Below are 15014 nucleotides of genomic sequence, written 5' to 3'. Positions count from 1 at the left end.
AGGGGCAGGCAAGTCCTGCCTCTCTTGCCACCTGGGCCGTGTGCAGTGTGGGCGCAGCCACACCTGGGGCCAAGACTGGCAGTCTTGACCCACACCCCAAGGGGCTGCTCTGGCCCAGGTCCTCCAGGTCAGGGTCCCGGTGCTGCTGCAATAAATACAACAAGTGGTGGCGGGTGCGGGCAGCTCCCACGGCAGACTTTTGCGCTCCGAGGCAGGGCTCTGACATCCAGCTACAGGACAAGAGGGCACACGGCCTCCGCATTCCACGGCAGACTCCTGCGCTCCGAGGCAGGGCTCTGACATCCAGCTGGAGGACAGGCGGGCACGCTGCCTCTGCATTCCACAGCAGACTCTTGCAGTCGGAGGCAGGGCTCTGACGTCCAGCTTCAGGACAGGTGGACACACTGCCTCCACAGGGTCCAGGGAGGTCCTCCCACCTCTGCCAGCTCCTGGGGCGCCAGGCGACCCTGGGCTGTGGCCGTGTGACTCCAACCCTGCCTCCATCTTAATGGGGCTGCCTCCCCTCTACGTCTCTCCTTTCTCTTATAAGCACCCTCATGGCTGGATTTGGGCCTCCTGGGACCACCCAGCATGAGACTCCCATCTCAGATCTTAAGTCACAGCGGCAGACCCATTTCCTGAGGATACTGGCATCACAGACTCCGAGGACACTGGCATCACGGGGTCCGGGTTTGGCGTGGACTTGCCGCTGGAGCCCACAGTCCTCACCGCCACGTCTCTCCTGTGGCTCAGTGCGGGCATTCCAGGCTCTGGGACCACTTGGCCAAGAGCCTCAGCACTCTGCAGACTACAGCCCAGCACCCTCAGCGCTGCCTCTGCTCTCCCTCCCCGTGGGCTGCTCCTGCTGGACAGACACCCACACTGTCCCACAGCCACGTGGCCCCACAGGACGGCGTGACAGGTGCTGCAGGGCTGACTGTGGAGGGCGGGGGCAGAGCCAGACCCCACTGTCTCTCACCTGTCGAGACCTGCAGCATTCACAGAGCAGTGCGGCCAGTGCCTTCCCCAAGCCTGCCTCCTGCACGCTGGGGGCTGCTGGGCTGTGTGGACCCTGGGCTACTGCCTTCGGCCCAGGTCAGAGCCTGCCTGGTGCTGCCCACCCTGCCCTCTCCCTGGGGCAAGAGGGGCCGACCACCTCCAGATCCGATACTACTGCCCGGAAAGATGGCTGGAGGTGAGGCTGAGGCCTCCCAAGAGTGGCAGCCACGTACCTTCATAGTTGGGGTCCGTGCGGAGCACCCCGGGGTCCACAAAGTACTGGACGAGGATGTACAGCAGGATGGTGATCAGGCAAAGCATGCCGGCTGTGGCTGAGGCCACGGTGCTGAAGAAAAACCTGCCAGGAGACACACACGCAGGCATGGGGGGTGGGGACATGAGAGCAGTGGGGCATGGGGGCAGGTGTGGGGGGCACGGCAGCAGGGGGTGTGCAGGGGCAGGCTGGGGCAGGTGTGAGGGCACAGGGGCGTGGGGGCAGGTGTGGGGGGCACAAGGGTGGGGGGGTGTGCAGGGCAGGCAGGGGTGGGTGTGGGGGTGCAGGGGCAGATGGGGATGCATGGGGGCAGAGGCAGGGACATGCAGGGCATCGGGGGCAGGGGCGGGAGCATGCAGGGCAGGTGGGGGGGCACGGGGGCAGGGGTGGGTGTGGGCACGGGCATGGCGGCACGGATGCGCAGGGCAGCAGGGGCAGGTGGGAGGGTGCGGGGGCAGAGGCAGGGACGCGCAGGGCTTCTGGAGCCCACAGGGTGGAGGCGACAGCTCAGCGTGGGCATCCACTAAGAGAGGGCCGCTGGCCACCACCCGACACTAGCCTTGAATCCCGCTCCCGACCATGTCTGGAAGCTCAGGCTCCTGTCTCTGTCCCATCCTGTGACGGCCCCCCAGGTCTCCAGGCCTCTCACTGGAGAGGGGTGGCCATGGGACATTCCCACCATCTCACACTGCCCGACAATTCAGGCAGCACTTCTTGCAAACTTGGTTTCATTTACTCCCCACAAGGAACAAGGAGGTTGTGAGGAGGGGAACTAGCCCTTCTCACGAGTGGGGAAACTGAAGTCAGAGACGCGATGCGACTCGCCCAAGCCCACCGGGCCAGTGGAGCGTGAGGGTCACACCGCGTCTCCAGTGTCACAGCTCCGGGGCCTCTGCCCGCACCTCCAACTCCACCTCATTCAGATAGGGCTCCCTCCCAGCCACGGAGCACGCGGGGTCCACTCAGGGCGCCCTGAGCATGGTCTGTGTTGGGGTCTCCATGGCACCATGCTAGGCAAAGGCACTGAAGCCAGGGAAAGAGAGAGCCATGATCGCACCGTGGTACCCAGGAGGGCCTGCAGGCTCAGGGACCTGGATCTCTGCACCCAAAGGGAACTCGGGCTGAGGAGGCCCTGGAGGAGCCCGGCGGCTCCTCGGCTGTAGTGCCCCCTTCTCCGAGGCTCTCGTGCACAATTGAGCCAAAAGTGACATGCATACTGTAGACGTGAGACCAAAACCACTCCCAGCCTCTCGTTTTTGCTCAAAAGATGGAGAGAATAATCCATCCAGAAAAACCAATTCTGGAGAGCGGTCCCTGGAACCTACTTTGACTAAACCGTCTTCCTTGGTCTTTCTGCCATTATGACTTTTTAAAAAAAGGATCCTTTAACCTCCTTTAACCTTTTCCAGTGTATTCTGTTCACCTAAGTTCATTGAAATCCCTTTTTGTATTTTCAACTGGAGGCCAGAGCATGAATGCCGCAGTCTTCCGAGGAGGTGGTGCAGGGACAGCTGCCTTCCGGGCGCTCCTCTCCCTCCAAGAGTCTTCTGGATAATCCAGGGGTGAGGGGTGGCTCCGGCGTGAGGGCCTCCCTGACTGCTGCTCCCGTGTGCTGGCTTCCCTCTCACAGCGACGACCAGGCGGGTGGTCCCAGCCCTCCTTCCTGGTGTCCTGGTTCCTGACACCACCAGTGCGCTCTCCTGCCAGCGCTGAGCCTGGGAGCCTGGCCTGGATGTGGCCGCGTAGCGCAGAGGACGTGGCCAGCCCTTCCATGCCCAGCCTGGGTTTCCAAAGAAGCAGCCCCTCCAGGCGGCGGACATGCCTACCCGGCCCCCAGTCCTCCTGGGCTTGAGCCCACTTGTAGGGAGTAAAGACCCCTCATCTTCATCCCAGTGTCTGGACAGGACTCCCCTCTTCATCCAGGAAGGAAGGCAGGTCTCTAAGACCACAGAGACCAAAGCCCATAGGATGGGGCAGAGCCATTCATGTGGGGCCTCCTCTGCCGGCAGCCACCCAGGGCCGCTCTCCTCCTGGTTAGCACAGCCTCCTGGCCCTGCTGCCCATGTTCAGCCTGCAGTCTGAGGCCAGCGTGCACGGTCTTCCTGGGACACCAGGGCCGCCTGCTTCTTTCCATCCCCTTCCTCTTATCACGATGAAGTAGGCAGCCTCCCTCGTGGGGCTCTGCCATCAGCTCCTCCACTTTCCTCATCTTGCTCTCAATGCCGTTGTTCTCTCCGCCTCTGGCGGATGAAGGGACAGAATTGAGGTTGGCACAGATGCCGGCGTTGGCTGCTGCTCAGAGCCGAGGGCGCCCATGACCCCAGCCCTGCTCTCCTGACGCCCTTTCTCACTCACAGGCGGCGTCTACACTTGGTGCCCACACGGTGCCTCTCCAGCGCCCCTCCTGAGGACGGCAAACCCTCTCCTTGCCACCTGCCTGTGGGCCCTCACCCCCCTCACCTTCCCCGCCAGGCCCCGCCGGATTGAGCCAGCTCGAGGCACCAGAGCATAATGAGTCCAGAAGGAAGTGGCACCCGGGGCTAGCGTGACCCAGAGGAGCCGGCCACACCTCGGCCGTCCTGGAGCTGCTCCTCTCCCGGGGAGGCGGCGGGTGGGTCTCCCCGGCCCCTACCATCTCGTGCGGCCTCGGGACTCGCTCTGCAGTGACGCAGCCTCTCTGTCCCTGCCGGGCTGCTCAGCCACTCTGGACACACACTGTGCTCAAGGCGGGATGGCAGGGAGGCAGGGCAGGGACCCCACGGCACGTCCTGTGACACCAGATGACGTTGGTCCCCACTCCCACCCACACCAAGGCCTCTTTCAGGTCAGCACAGAGTAGCTGGGGGCAGACGTGGTTCTTTTCCCTGGTGATCTTCACAACTCAGGGCTGCTGACAGCCGGGGCTCAGAACGCCGGGCCTTGAGAGTCCCCGGATCCTCCACCGCACTCAGGGGAAACACCTCCCACCCCTGCGCCTCCACCGCACTCAGGGGACACACCTCTCGTCAGTCCCCGCTGGGTGCCCACTGCCCTTCCGTGGCCCCACCCCTGTGCTGGATGAGCCTCAGCCCGGGTGGAGAGAAGGCAGCCCAGCTCAGGACAGTGCGGTCAGGAGGCCTCAGTCAGGGCGGCCCAGCAAATGCCCACGCTGGGCCTCCAGGGACTTGCTCTGTGCGGATGACCTTGTCCAGGGACGGCCGCACCACAGCCCCAGAGCCAGACAGGAGGCCGGGGCACGCACGCACCAAGCGTCACCACATCAGGACAGGGACGCAGCCCCAAGACGACCCTCCACCCTTTCACCACGAGGACCCCTGCCCACAGACTCCTCCCTTCCGAATTCCCCCAAGCCTGGCTCGTGCCGGCCATCCCCGCTGTGCCCCTCACCAGTAATTCCGGCTTCCCACGCAGTTGTTGATCCACTTGCAGTGGTGGTCGAAGCCGGATACACACTTATTGCAGGAAATGCAGTGTTTGGTTTTCTTGTTCCTGGATGGATGGATCGGGGAACGGCTGTCAGGCCCCAAGTGCGCAGGCTGGGCCAGGGCCGGAGCCCCATCACCGGGAGCCAGGTGCCTCGGGGGAACCGGCCCTGTGTGGCCTGGGGAGTGGGCGTTCAGCGGGGAATGGGAGGCTGGGGGAGGGAGCCGAGGCCTGTGGGGAGGAGGAGAAGCAGGGCAGCTCTGGGCAGAGGTAGCCGAAGAGCAGGAGGAGCCCATGTCTGTGGTGGGTGCGGATGCCGGACTGTAGACCACCCCCCAGCCTTCCTGCACCAGCCTCACTCTGAGCAATGGCCCTGGAGAAGGCTGCACCTGCCCTATGGTTCCAGGACTTGAGGCTGGGGGCTTGGATCCCACCTGTGCCTACAGGACCTCCCTTGCAGCCGACAGCAGCCCTGTAGCCACCCCCTAGGCCATCATGGATGCCCCCAGGGCCCCTGGAGACACTGGAACCCTTCCCTCCCTCTTTTTCTGGGGCTTGCCTCGAAAACCCCCAAGACAGACAGCGCTCTCTCGCCCTGGGATCACAGGGGAGGGACCTCATGCACGAAATCCACTGAGGATCAAACATGCCTGAGTGCCACCGCGTTCCGTTCCAGGGGAGCAGCGGGTCACCTGCAGGTGACAGACACAGCCCTCCAGCCTCAGCCCTGCCTACAGAGGAGTTGGGGCAGCCTGGCCCTGTGTCCCCTTCACAGCGCGATGAGGGGCTATCCACCCGCAGCCACAGGGCCGGTCCCTGGAAGCTCCATTAGCGTCAGCTGTGGCCATGGCAGGGGCCCTGTGGGGCCAGCAGTGACCTGAGCCCCTGGGCCCCTGGAGGTGACCCTGACAGTGCGGGGCCTCGGCGAGGGTGGGCACTCACACGGTGACCTTGCACAGGTGGCAGGACTGGTTCTGGATCACGTGTGCGTGTTTCGATCTGTCGAAGATCGGCATGGGCTGAGAGTAGTTCTTCATGAGTCTGACATTGAAGTCAGCCGGGTCGATGCAGGAGGCAATCAGGTGGACGACGAGGTGGAAGAAGAAGATCCCCCCGGTCACCTGGCACGTCAAGGAAGAACCTGGCCCAGGGCCTCGTTGGCCTGGTCAGCCTGGCACGAGGTGTCCCCATGAGGCCCAAGGGCCCAGGGGAGGTGAGGCCACCAGTCAGCCCTACTCACCCAGCCCTACACACCCAGCCCTGCACGCTGGATCCCAGTTCAACCAGGCTTGGCTCTGCTCACCCAGCCCTGCTCACATGGCCCTGCTTACCCAGCCCTGCACACCCGGCCCTGCAAACCCAGTGGTGCACACACAGCCCTGCTCACCCAGGCCCAGAGGATACAAGGCCACCCATCAGCCCTGCTCACCCGGCCCTGCACACATGGCCCTGCTCACCCAGTCCTGCCCACTTGGCCCTGTTTACCCAGCGGTGCACACACAGCCCTGCTTACCAGGCCCAGAGGAGACAAGGCCACCCATCAGCCCTGCACACACAGCCCTGTGCCAGGCGGGGACCGGGATGGCTGCCCCCATGCCCTTTTTGTTCATCCCTGTTGGACACAGGGCAAATCCCCCACAGAATGCACCGCACCCCCAGAGGCTCAGCCAGCCCAGCCAAGCACAGTCACCCCAAAGCCCTTTACACTGTGAGGGACAAAGCAGGGCCGCAGGAGGGATGCCCAGATGTAAACACAGCCAGACGCAGCCCCAAAGGCCGTGGGGAGCCTGGTTCTTTCATACCAGAGACCCACGAGCACTGGGAGAGAAGCACAGCCTCAGACAGCAGGAGGGGGGAGGAGGAAGGGAGCTACACAATCTACTCACTCCCTCTAGACCCCAGACGGCTCGCTCAGGGACCCTCTCCCCGAGACTCGCTCAGGGAAGTCCCCCCTAGACTCGCTCATGGACCCCAGACTCACTCAGGGCCCTTCTGGACCCTCTCAGGGACTCCAGACTCTCTCAAGGACCCCAGACTCACCTGGGCCTCTGTCTCGGAGCCTGGCTGCGGGGATACTGGGGAGAGGGTTCTTGTCCCCTGGAGCCAGGAGAAGCTGGGCTCCCCATGACCGGGACATCAGCTCCCGCCCTCAGATCCTGGCTCCCTCCTCCTTTCACCCTGGGACCAACACAGACTCCCCATGGCAACCAAACAGAAGGGGTGGAGCGCGGGGCCCTCCCGTCACCCTGCCTGGCCCCTGGACCACCTTCTGGCCAGGAGTTCAGGGTTGACAGCCATCTCCGCGGGGCGGCCCAGAGGCCCTCACCGTGTGGTCTAAGCTTGGCATGGAAACTTAGGCTGCCGACCTGCGGGGCACACCGCTGTCCTCCTTGGCACAGGGGCGAGGAAGGAGGTGCTGGCCATGTGCAAAAGGCTGCACAGGGATTTTAGCAGAAGGCTGCCAGCAGGGTGCGTCCTGTGCCAGGCCAGGGGGCTGCTGTCCCTCCTGACAGAGTCCCTCTCCAGAGCCCTCTCAGGCAATGCTGTCCCGCCCATCCTGATCCTGAGCAGGGGCTACACAGAGCACCAGTAGCCACTGGGCCCACCTGCAGGCTCGGGGGACATAGTCTGGCCCAGGACAGGTGACTGGTGCCACCAGGCAGCCATGGACCAGATCCCAGAGCCAGGTCCACTGCAGGGTCCTCCAGGAGCCCCTCCCGCTCAGACCGTGCCACGGTGAAAAGGATACCATGTAGGCGATATATTTCCACACATGAGGCAGGAGGGGAATGAAGATCCCGAAGGTGGCCGAGGAAAGGCCCAGGAAGACAGCCCAGGTCACCACCTGGAAGTAGTGCAGGGGTAACGACCAGCCGTTCACTCTGGAGATGCGGGGCGGCAAGACCAGATCTCCGTTGTTGAGCACGGCTTCTGGGGCGACGGAACACTGGCTCCTGGCGCGGGTGTCCATCTGCAGGATACAGAAGGGGAGACCAGCCCCGTCAGCCCCAGGGAGGGCTGGCCCCGCCCACTGTCAGGGAGACCTCAGGGACTGGGAACATCAACCCTGAGGACCAGCACTGACAGCCAATGGCCCAGCACTGCCTGGGGCCGCGTCCCTGGAGGAGGGAGCGGGGCTGGGATGGAGCCGGTGCTGGGCCCTGCCCAGGGGAATGAACAGACATGCTGTAGAATCTGACCCCGGCCACAGCCGAGCGGCTACAGAAAACGGCTCTCCAGGCTGTGGGGGCTGCTGGGCGGAGGACCTGGCCAGGCACCCGGTGCTGGTGCTACCGCCCCTCAGTTCCCCCGAGGATTTAAGTTCTGGGGAGCCCTCGACAGCCCCCACACAGTGATAGGTCCCAGAACCCGTTCACGAATACACAGGCTCACCCAAGACTCCCCAGGTGCCAGAGGAAAATCCACATCAGAAAGAGGCCACACGGAGCAGAGGGGTGCGCCTGAGAGAAACTGAGGCAAAGCCGGAAGAGCTCGTGAGCCGTTACTAACTGCTGCAACGCTGAAATCTGCCAGATCCTCCCCGAGAAGCCTCCCTGAGCTTCCCAGAGGAGCAGGACCTGAGAGCTCACTTCATAGGGTCCTGTGTGTCTCCCCTTCCACAGGACAGGGTAGCCCGTCCAGCCACGCGGGGCTGGGGCCTGTACAGGTAGGCAGTGGCTGCAAGGTCCTGAACACACACTGCAGCGGCTCCTGGCCAGTGGGGAGGGAGGCAGGGGAGGGAGGGACGTGGTGTCAGGGCAGGGAGGGAGGGACGTGGTGTGGAGGGAGGGGCAGTGAAAGGCACTGAACAGCCACTGCTGGGTGGGGGATCTGGAGGGGCTGGGCAGTCTCGACAGGAGTGTTAGGAAGCTTCCCCCCGTTATGCCTCGTGCAAAGCCCTTGTCGTCTCTTTGGGAAAAAACCTTCAGAAAATGAAGTTGGTATTACACGTACTACTTTGGGAAGAGAGACACTGAGAACTAGTTCACAATTCTTCTTCCTTGCAGTCGTGAACGTCCACGATTCAGTGGCTCTGCGCTGCCTTTGGGGCTCCTCCCTGGTCCTCCAAATGTGACGCCAGGCGGATGCGGGGCCGTAGGGCCCTGGGGCTTGAGTCACACAAGAATGGCTCAGGGAGACCCGAGAGACTCACAGCTGTGAAACAAGACCATGGCGCCTTGGCCGGGCGCGGGGGCTCACGCCTGTAATCCCAGCACTGTGGGAGGCCGAGGCGTGCGGATCACCTGAGGTCAGGAGTTCGAGACCAGCCTGGGCAACATGGTGAAACCCCGTCTCTACTAAAAATACGAAGATTAGCAGGGCATGGTGGCACATGCCTCTAATCCCAGCTACTCGGGAGGCTGAGGCATGAGAATCGTTTGAACCTGGGAGGTCGAGGCTGCAGTGAGTCAAGATTGTGCCACTGCATTCCAGCCTGGGCAACAGAGGGAGACTCCATCACAAAAGAAAAGAAAAGGAGGGGAGGGGAGGGGAAGGGAGGGGGAAAGAAAAGTCCAAGGTGCCAAGGACGGAAATAGAAACACAGAAAGACAATCTTGCACATTAAAAACACAATTCCCAATTAAAAACAAAACCCAAATGAAAGTGCCAACAAACAGAAATGATGTTGCCAAAAATCACATTGGTAAAACCTGGACGACCAAATCCAGGAAGGACCACAGATCTCAGAGAGGAGGAGAGAGGAATCGCTCAGCGGCCTGGAGCCTGGAGCCTGGAGCCTGACCCTGTTCATCCATCAGGCCTTCAGAAGAGGAAGGTAGAGCGTCTGTGAGAGAAGAAAACACTGAAGAACTTTGAGAAGTTTGAAGGCTTCAGGTCCACACTGTGCACAAGGGCCAAAAAGGATGATTGGAAAAAGAAATACATCCACACCGGTGAAAATGTGAGCCTCAAGGATGTAGAAAAAAATCCTGCAGTATTCTCAGAAGAAAACATGAGGGAGATTCATTATAATATATGGATACCTGCAAATTGTACTGCATCCGTTTTTATAAAAATACAACATAGAGCAATTCTCCAAGTTCTGAGAGTATTTTCATCTTAAAATGCATCTGGCCAAAGAATAATCAAAGTTTGAGAGAAAACAGATTCTTTCGGAATGTGTGAATATTCAAAGTATACCAACCATTAATCATCTCCAAAAAGATTTAAAGATTTACTCCATCAAATTATCACAGATAAAACATGGTGAGCAAATTAATCTAAAATTATATCTAAATTAAATCCAAAACAAAACCAAATCTAAGTGACAGACGACAGAACCACGAACCTGCACCACCGGCCGCAGGCGCGGAGCGTTGGGGTCGCGCTGTTCCACAGAGCCACGCGCAGGGGCGTGGGAACTCCATGCTGGCCAGCACACAGCCATCTCCTCCCAGGATCTCGGTACAGCCCAGGACAGTGGAGCAGCCCAGCAGCAGGGGCCGCACCTGCCCCACGGAGGACAGCGAGCCGGGGAGAGATACCCCATGGAGGACAGCAAGCGAGTGGGACAGACCCCACGGGGGACAGCGAGTGAGTGGGACAGACCCCACGGAGGACAGTGAGCCAGGGGACAGACCTCACAGAGGACAGCAAGAGGAGGACACAGATCCCACGGAGGACAGCGAGCCAGGGAGAGATATCCCAGAGGACAGTGAGCGAGTGGGACAGACCCCACGGGGGACAGCAAGTGAGTGGGACAGACCCCACGGGGGACAGCGAGTGAGTGGGACAGACCCCACGGGGGACAGCGAGTGAGTGGGACAGAACCCATGGAGGACAGCGAGAGGAGGACACAGATCCCACGGAGGACAGCGAGTAGGGGAGAGACACCCCACGGAGGACAGCAAGCCGGGGAGAGATACCCCATGGAGGACAGCGAGCCGGGGACAGACCTCACGGAGGACAGCAAGAGGAGGACACAGATCCCATGGAGGACAGTGAGTTGAGGGGACAGACCCCACGGAGGACAGCGAGCAGCAGGGGCACAGACCCCACGGAGGACAGCGAGCCAGGGAGAGATACCCCATGGAGGACAGCGAGCCGGGGGCACAGACCCAACGGAGGACAGCGAGTCAGGGGCACAGACCCCACACAGGACAGCGAGCCGAGGGGACAGACCCCACAGAGGACAGCGAGCCGGGGGACAGACCCCACGGAGGACAGCAAGTTGGGGAGAGATACCTCACGGAGGGCAGCGAGCTGGGGAGAGATACCCCACAGAGGACAGCGAGTCAGGGGCACAGACCCCACAGAGGACAGCGAGCCGGGGAGAGAAACCCCACGGGGGACAGCGAGTCGGGGGCACGGACCCCATGGGGGACAGCGAGCTGGGGAGAGATACCCCACGGGGGACTGCAAGTCGGGGGCACGGACCCCACGGGGGACAGCGAGTCAGGGGCACAGACCCCACGGGGGACAGCCAGTCGGGGGCACGGACCCCACGGGGGACAGCAAGTCGGGGGCACGGACCCCACAGGGGACAGCGAGTCGGGAGAGACAGACCCCACGGAGGACAGTGAGCCAGGGGGACAGACCCCATGGAGGACAGCAAGCTGGGGGCATGGACCTCACAACAGCCAGGGAGGACTCCAGGACAGCTCCTTCCCCTCAGGCCCACGCTCAGCCTCGATACCACCGTGGCCTGTGAGCACATTCACAACCCACACACCACACACCACACACCCCACACCCCACACCACACAACCCACACATCACACCATACACAACACACCCCACACCCCACACCCCACACCACATACCACAGGCCACACACCACACAACCCACACCACAGGCCACACAACCCACACCACACAAACCACACCACACACCACACAACACAAACCACACAAAACACAATACACACCATACATACACGACACACAACAGAGACCACACACAACACACACGACACACACACCACACAACACACTACACACTACATACAACATACCATGCAATACACACCACATACATCATACAACAGATCACACACACGACATACAACACAAACCACACAACAGACCATGCACACACCACACATCATACAGATTACACACCACACACACAAAACACACCAGAGACTACACAATCCACAACACACACCACACAAAACAGAGCACACACACCAAACTCCACGCACCACACACCACCCAAACCACACGCACACACCTGCCACACTGCACACGCATATGTAACACAAGGAAAACACACACCACACAACCCACCACACACTGCACATGCACCACATGACATGTATCAAACACCAACCACAAACGCATCACACTCCACACGCCACACATGCACACGCCACACACGAACCACACACTACACAGGGACCACACAATATACACAACACAGAGCAAACACAGAATACACCACACACACACACACACCAAACCACACACCACACACACCACTTACTGCACACATACCACCCCCACAAAATACTCCATACACACCACACAATGCTCACACTCCCACACACACCACACAGTGCACACACACACCATACAATGCACACACACTCCCACACACACCACACAGTGCACACACACACCATACAATGCACACACACTCCCACACACACCACACAGTGCACACACACTCCCCCACACACCATACAATGCACACACACTCCCACACACACCACACAGTGCACACACACACTCCCACACACAATTCAAGCGAAAGGAGCATCTGTGAGTCGTGACACTGAAGGCTTGTGATGTTGTGTTCAGGAAGTGAGCACGGCTGAGAATGGATGGGCCCCCGTGTTATGACAACTGGACTGAAGCCCGGGGAACTGGCTGCCGTGCACCGGGGCCGGCAGCACAATCCTGTGTGGCGGACTCCAGGCGCCTCCTGTCTGCCCCCATCTGTGCGTGTGGACACGGCCCCCTTCTCAGACTGGGCCTCCATCCTTCTCTGCACCACCACACGAGAACCAGCCCCTGACACGCACCCCAGAGACCACAGGTGCCCATCCCACCCTATCAGGTCTTTAAGATGCCATGGCCTCCTGAGTCTTTCCTGTTCCCATCTGTGTATATGTCACCAGGCCCCGAGAGTCTGTCCCGGCCCTGTCCCTACGTTTATGACTCCATGTTCCCCCGAGTCTGTCCTGTACCCCGGCCTGTCTTGATGACACCAGGCCCCGAGGGTCTGTCCCGGCCCTGTCCCTACGTTTATGACACCATGGTCCCCCGAGTCTGTCCTGGTCCTGTCCCAGCTTTATGACACCATGGTCCCCCAAGTCTGTCCTGTTACCTGTCCTGTCTTGATGACACTGTGGTCCCCCGAGTCTGTCCTGGTCCCTGTCCCAGCTTTATGACACCATGGTCCCCCAAGTCTGTCCTCTTCGTCCCTGTCCCTGTCTTTATGACACTGTGGTCCCTGAGTCGGCCCTCACCCTGTCCCTGCCCTTATGACAGTCCGGCCCCCCTGAGCATGTCCTTGCTCTCCTCCAGCCCCCCAAATGTGTCCTCGTCCCCCTCTGGGCCTGCTCGGCCATGCTTTTTCCACAGGGACCCTCTGGAAGCCACTCCACCCTGGTGAAACCTTCCATTCCTGTACTCCACACAGTGGGAACGGCCTTTTCTGAGGCCCCTTAGGAGACAAATCCTCATTGCCTGAGTCCCCGACAGTCTTGCTGTGTCGCCTTTACTGCTTGACTCCTTCAGGGTGCAGGGATTGCATCTGCCTTTTGGGAACACGGGAAAGTAAGCCCCCACTTTCCTTACCGCCAGAATCCACAGTTCCTTCTCACGCCAGTCACATCACAGGTCCAGGCTGAAGAGCAAGAGAAAAGCAGCGTCGCTCTCGCTCACTCCAGACCAAAGTGAGAGGTGGGTGGGCTGCCCTGGTCGACATGGTAGCCACGGAACCCAGGGCGCGTCATAAAGCCATGGCAGTTGGGAGGTTGAGGGGACAAAGGGGCATGAGGAGGGGGGAAAGCGTGAAATGGACTCGGGCGTTGGTGAAATAATGCATGCAGTGGTCTATTTCCAAGACAAGGTGCTTTGAACCGGTTTAGGTCAGCAAACTACAGAAAAATAGGATGTACTAGTCCCCTGCTTGGATTGCCGATGCCTGCTTGTTGGCCTCTCCTTCCCCACCTTAACACCTGCTTAGTTGCCCTCGCCTGAACCAAAGAAGTTTAGTCTAAAATGAAAGTTTATTAACCTGCAAAAGAGCTCGCTTTGTCTGTTATCAGTCTGCCCAGCTACTCAGCTCCAAAGTCAAATACCTGAAAGCCCCTGAGCTGACTAGGATTGCAATGCACTCTGGTCCGCAACAAAATGCAGCAAGACAACCCTAAAAAAAAAGACCACCTAAAACCCCTACCCAACAACCAACAGGCAACGTCCAGGAAGACTGTGACCCCAGAGCACTCAGCCTCGGAGGAGCCCAGGGAGGGGCCTCTGCAGCTGGTTCTGAGCAAAGACGTCAGCCACCGTGGCTCTGACTGAATTCGACGCGTTTCTTCCCAGTCTCACAAGTGGAGGGAATTCTCTAGCAAGTTGTTTCATTGGCTGTCCTGTGAGCTCAGGAATTCGGTCACTGGCTTAACTCAGGGCACAGTTTCACCATGACCCACACCAAGGAAGGGTTTCTCCTGAGAAGGGCCAGCAAGTGTGTTGAAGGGCATCCTCCCTCCCGTCCCTGCAGCCCTCCTCCCTCAGCACTCAAGGCATTTCCAGTTCCTGTCAGCTGGGGGTCTCCACTGACTCCTATCTGAAGGCCTCCGATGTGGGTCAGCTGCTGATGCTGCCTTTGGGGGTGAGGATGGGAAGGTGGATAGGCATGCACCCCTTTCTGTTAGCAGGGGCCCCTCCAGGACCCCCACCGTGAGGAAGTTGCCCACAGTCAGGGGCCCTCTTGCCGGCTGAAGCTTGCTGGGTCTCACTCTGGTGCCTGGAACCTGCAGTGGCCAGAGGTCTGCTGCCCATGGACATCCTGTCAGGGGCACACACGAGGTACGCAAGTACGCAGGTGCCCAGGACAACACGGGGAAGGGGCAGGAAAGCCTGCCTGACAGTTCTCCAGCCCTCGGGGCCTCTGCAGGGCAGCCTGTTATGGCCAGAGAGGCCGAGACGGTGTTGCTGGACCACTAAGGGTGAGAGCAGGTCCCCCAGGACAAACGCCCCGTCTTGTAGCCTGGAGTGGTGGCAAGGGCCTCTTCCAAAGGTTTTCTTGCCCAACTCAGGACAACTGGCTTTTATTCACCAAGATCTACAGTTAATGTCCCCTGACACCTGCAGGTACTGTGACCCCAATGCCGTCTAAAGATTGAGGCAAACACCCTCAAACACA

The 15014-nt window shown here is 60.3% G+C and overlaps 1 protein-coding gene across 18 annotated transcripts in view; it reads right to left on the bottom strand.

Annotated features, from left to right (window-relative positions):
• The window catches only part of ZDHHC11 (zDHHC palmitoyltransferase 11), a 79586-nt gene that overhangs the window by 64224 nt on the left and 348 nt on the right, over nt 1-15014 (bottom strand). For 15 of the 18 annotated variants that reach the window (XM_073014865.1, XM_073014867.1, XM_073014869.1 and 12 more), the window contains exons 2-7: nt 8651-14657; nt 8090-8167; nt 7446-7667; nt 5639-5817; nt 4661-4762; nt 1233-1357 (exon numbers count right to left, since the gene is read on the bottom strand). In XM_073014865.1, coding sequence (XP_072870966.1) covers nt 1233-1357; nt 4661-4762; nt 5639-5817; nt 7446-7667 — 628 coding nt within the window. In that variant the 5' untranslated portion in view covers nt 8090-8167; nt 8651-14657. The remainder of the gene's footprint in view (nt 1-1232; nt 1358-4660; nt 4763-5638; nt 5818-7445; nt 7668-8089; nt 8168-8650; nt 14658-15014) is intronic. The other 3 variants (XM_073014857.1, XM_073014855.1, XM_073014858.1) reach the window with 3 other exon arrangements.

The sequence above is a fragment of the Chlorocebus sabaeus genome, chromosome 4 (genome assembly GCF_047675955.1).
Source record: "Chlorocebus sabaeus isolate Y175 chromosome 4, mChlSab1.0.hap1, whole genome shotgun sequence".
Lineage (NCBI taxonomy): Eukaryota > Metazoa > Chordata > Mammalia > Primates > Cercopithecidae > Chlorocebus > Chlorocebus sabaeus.
Note: the sequence above shows the minus strand (reverse complement) of the source record. Positions and strands in the feature narration are given on the sequence as shown.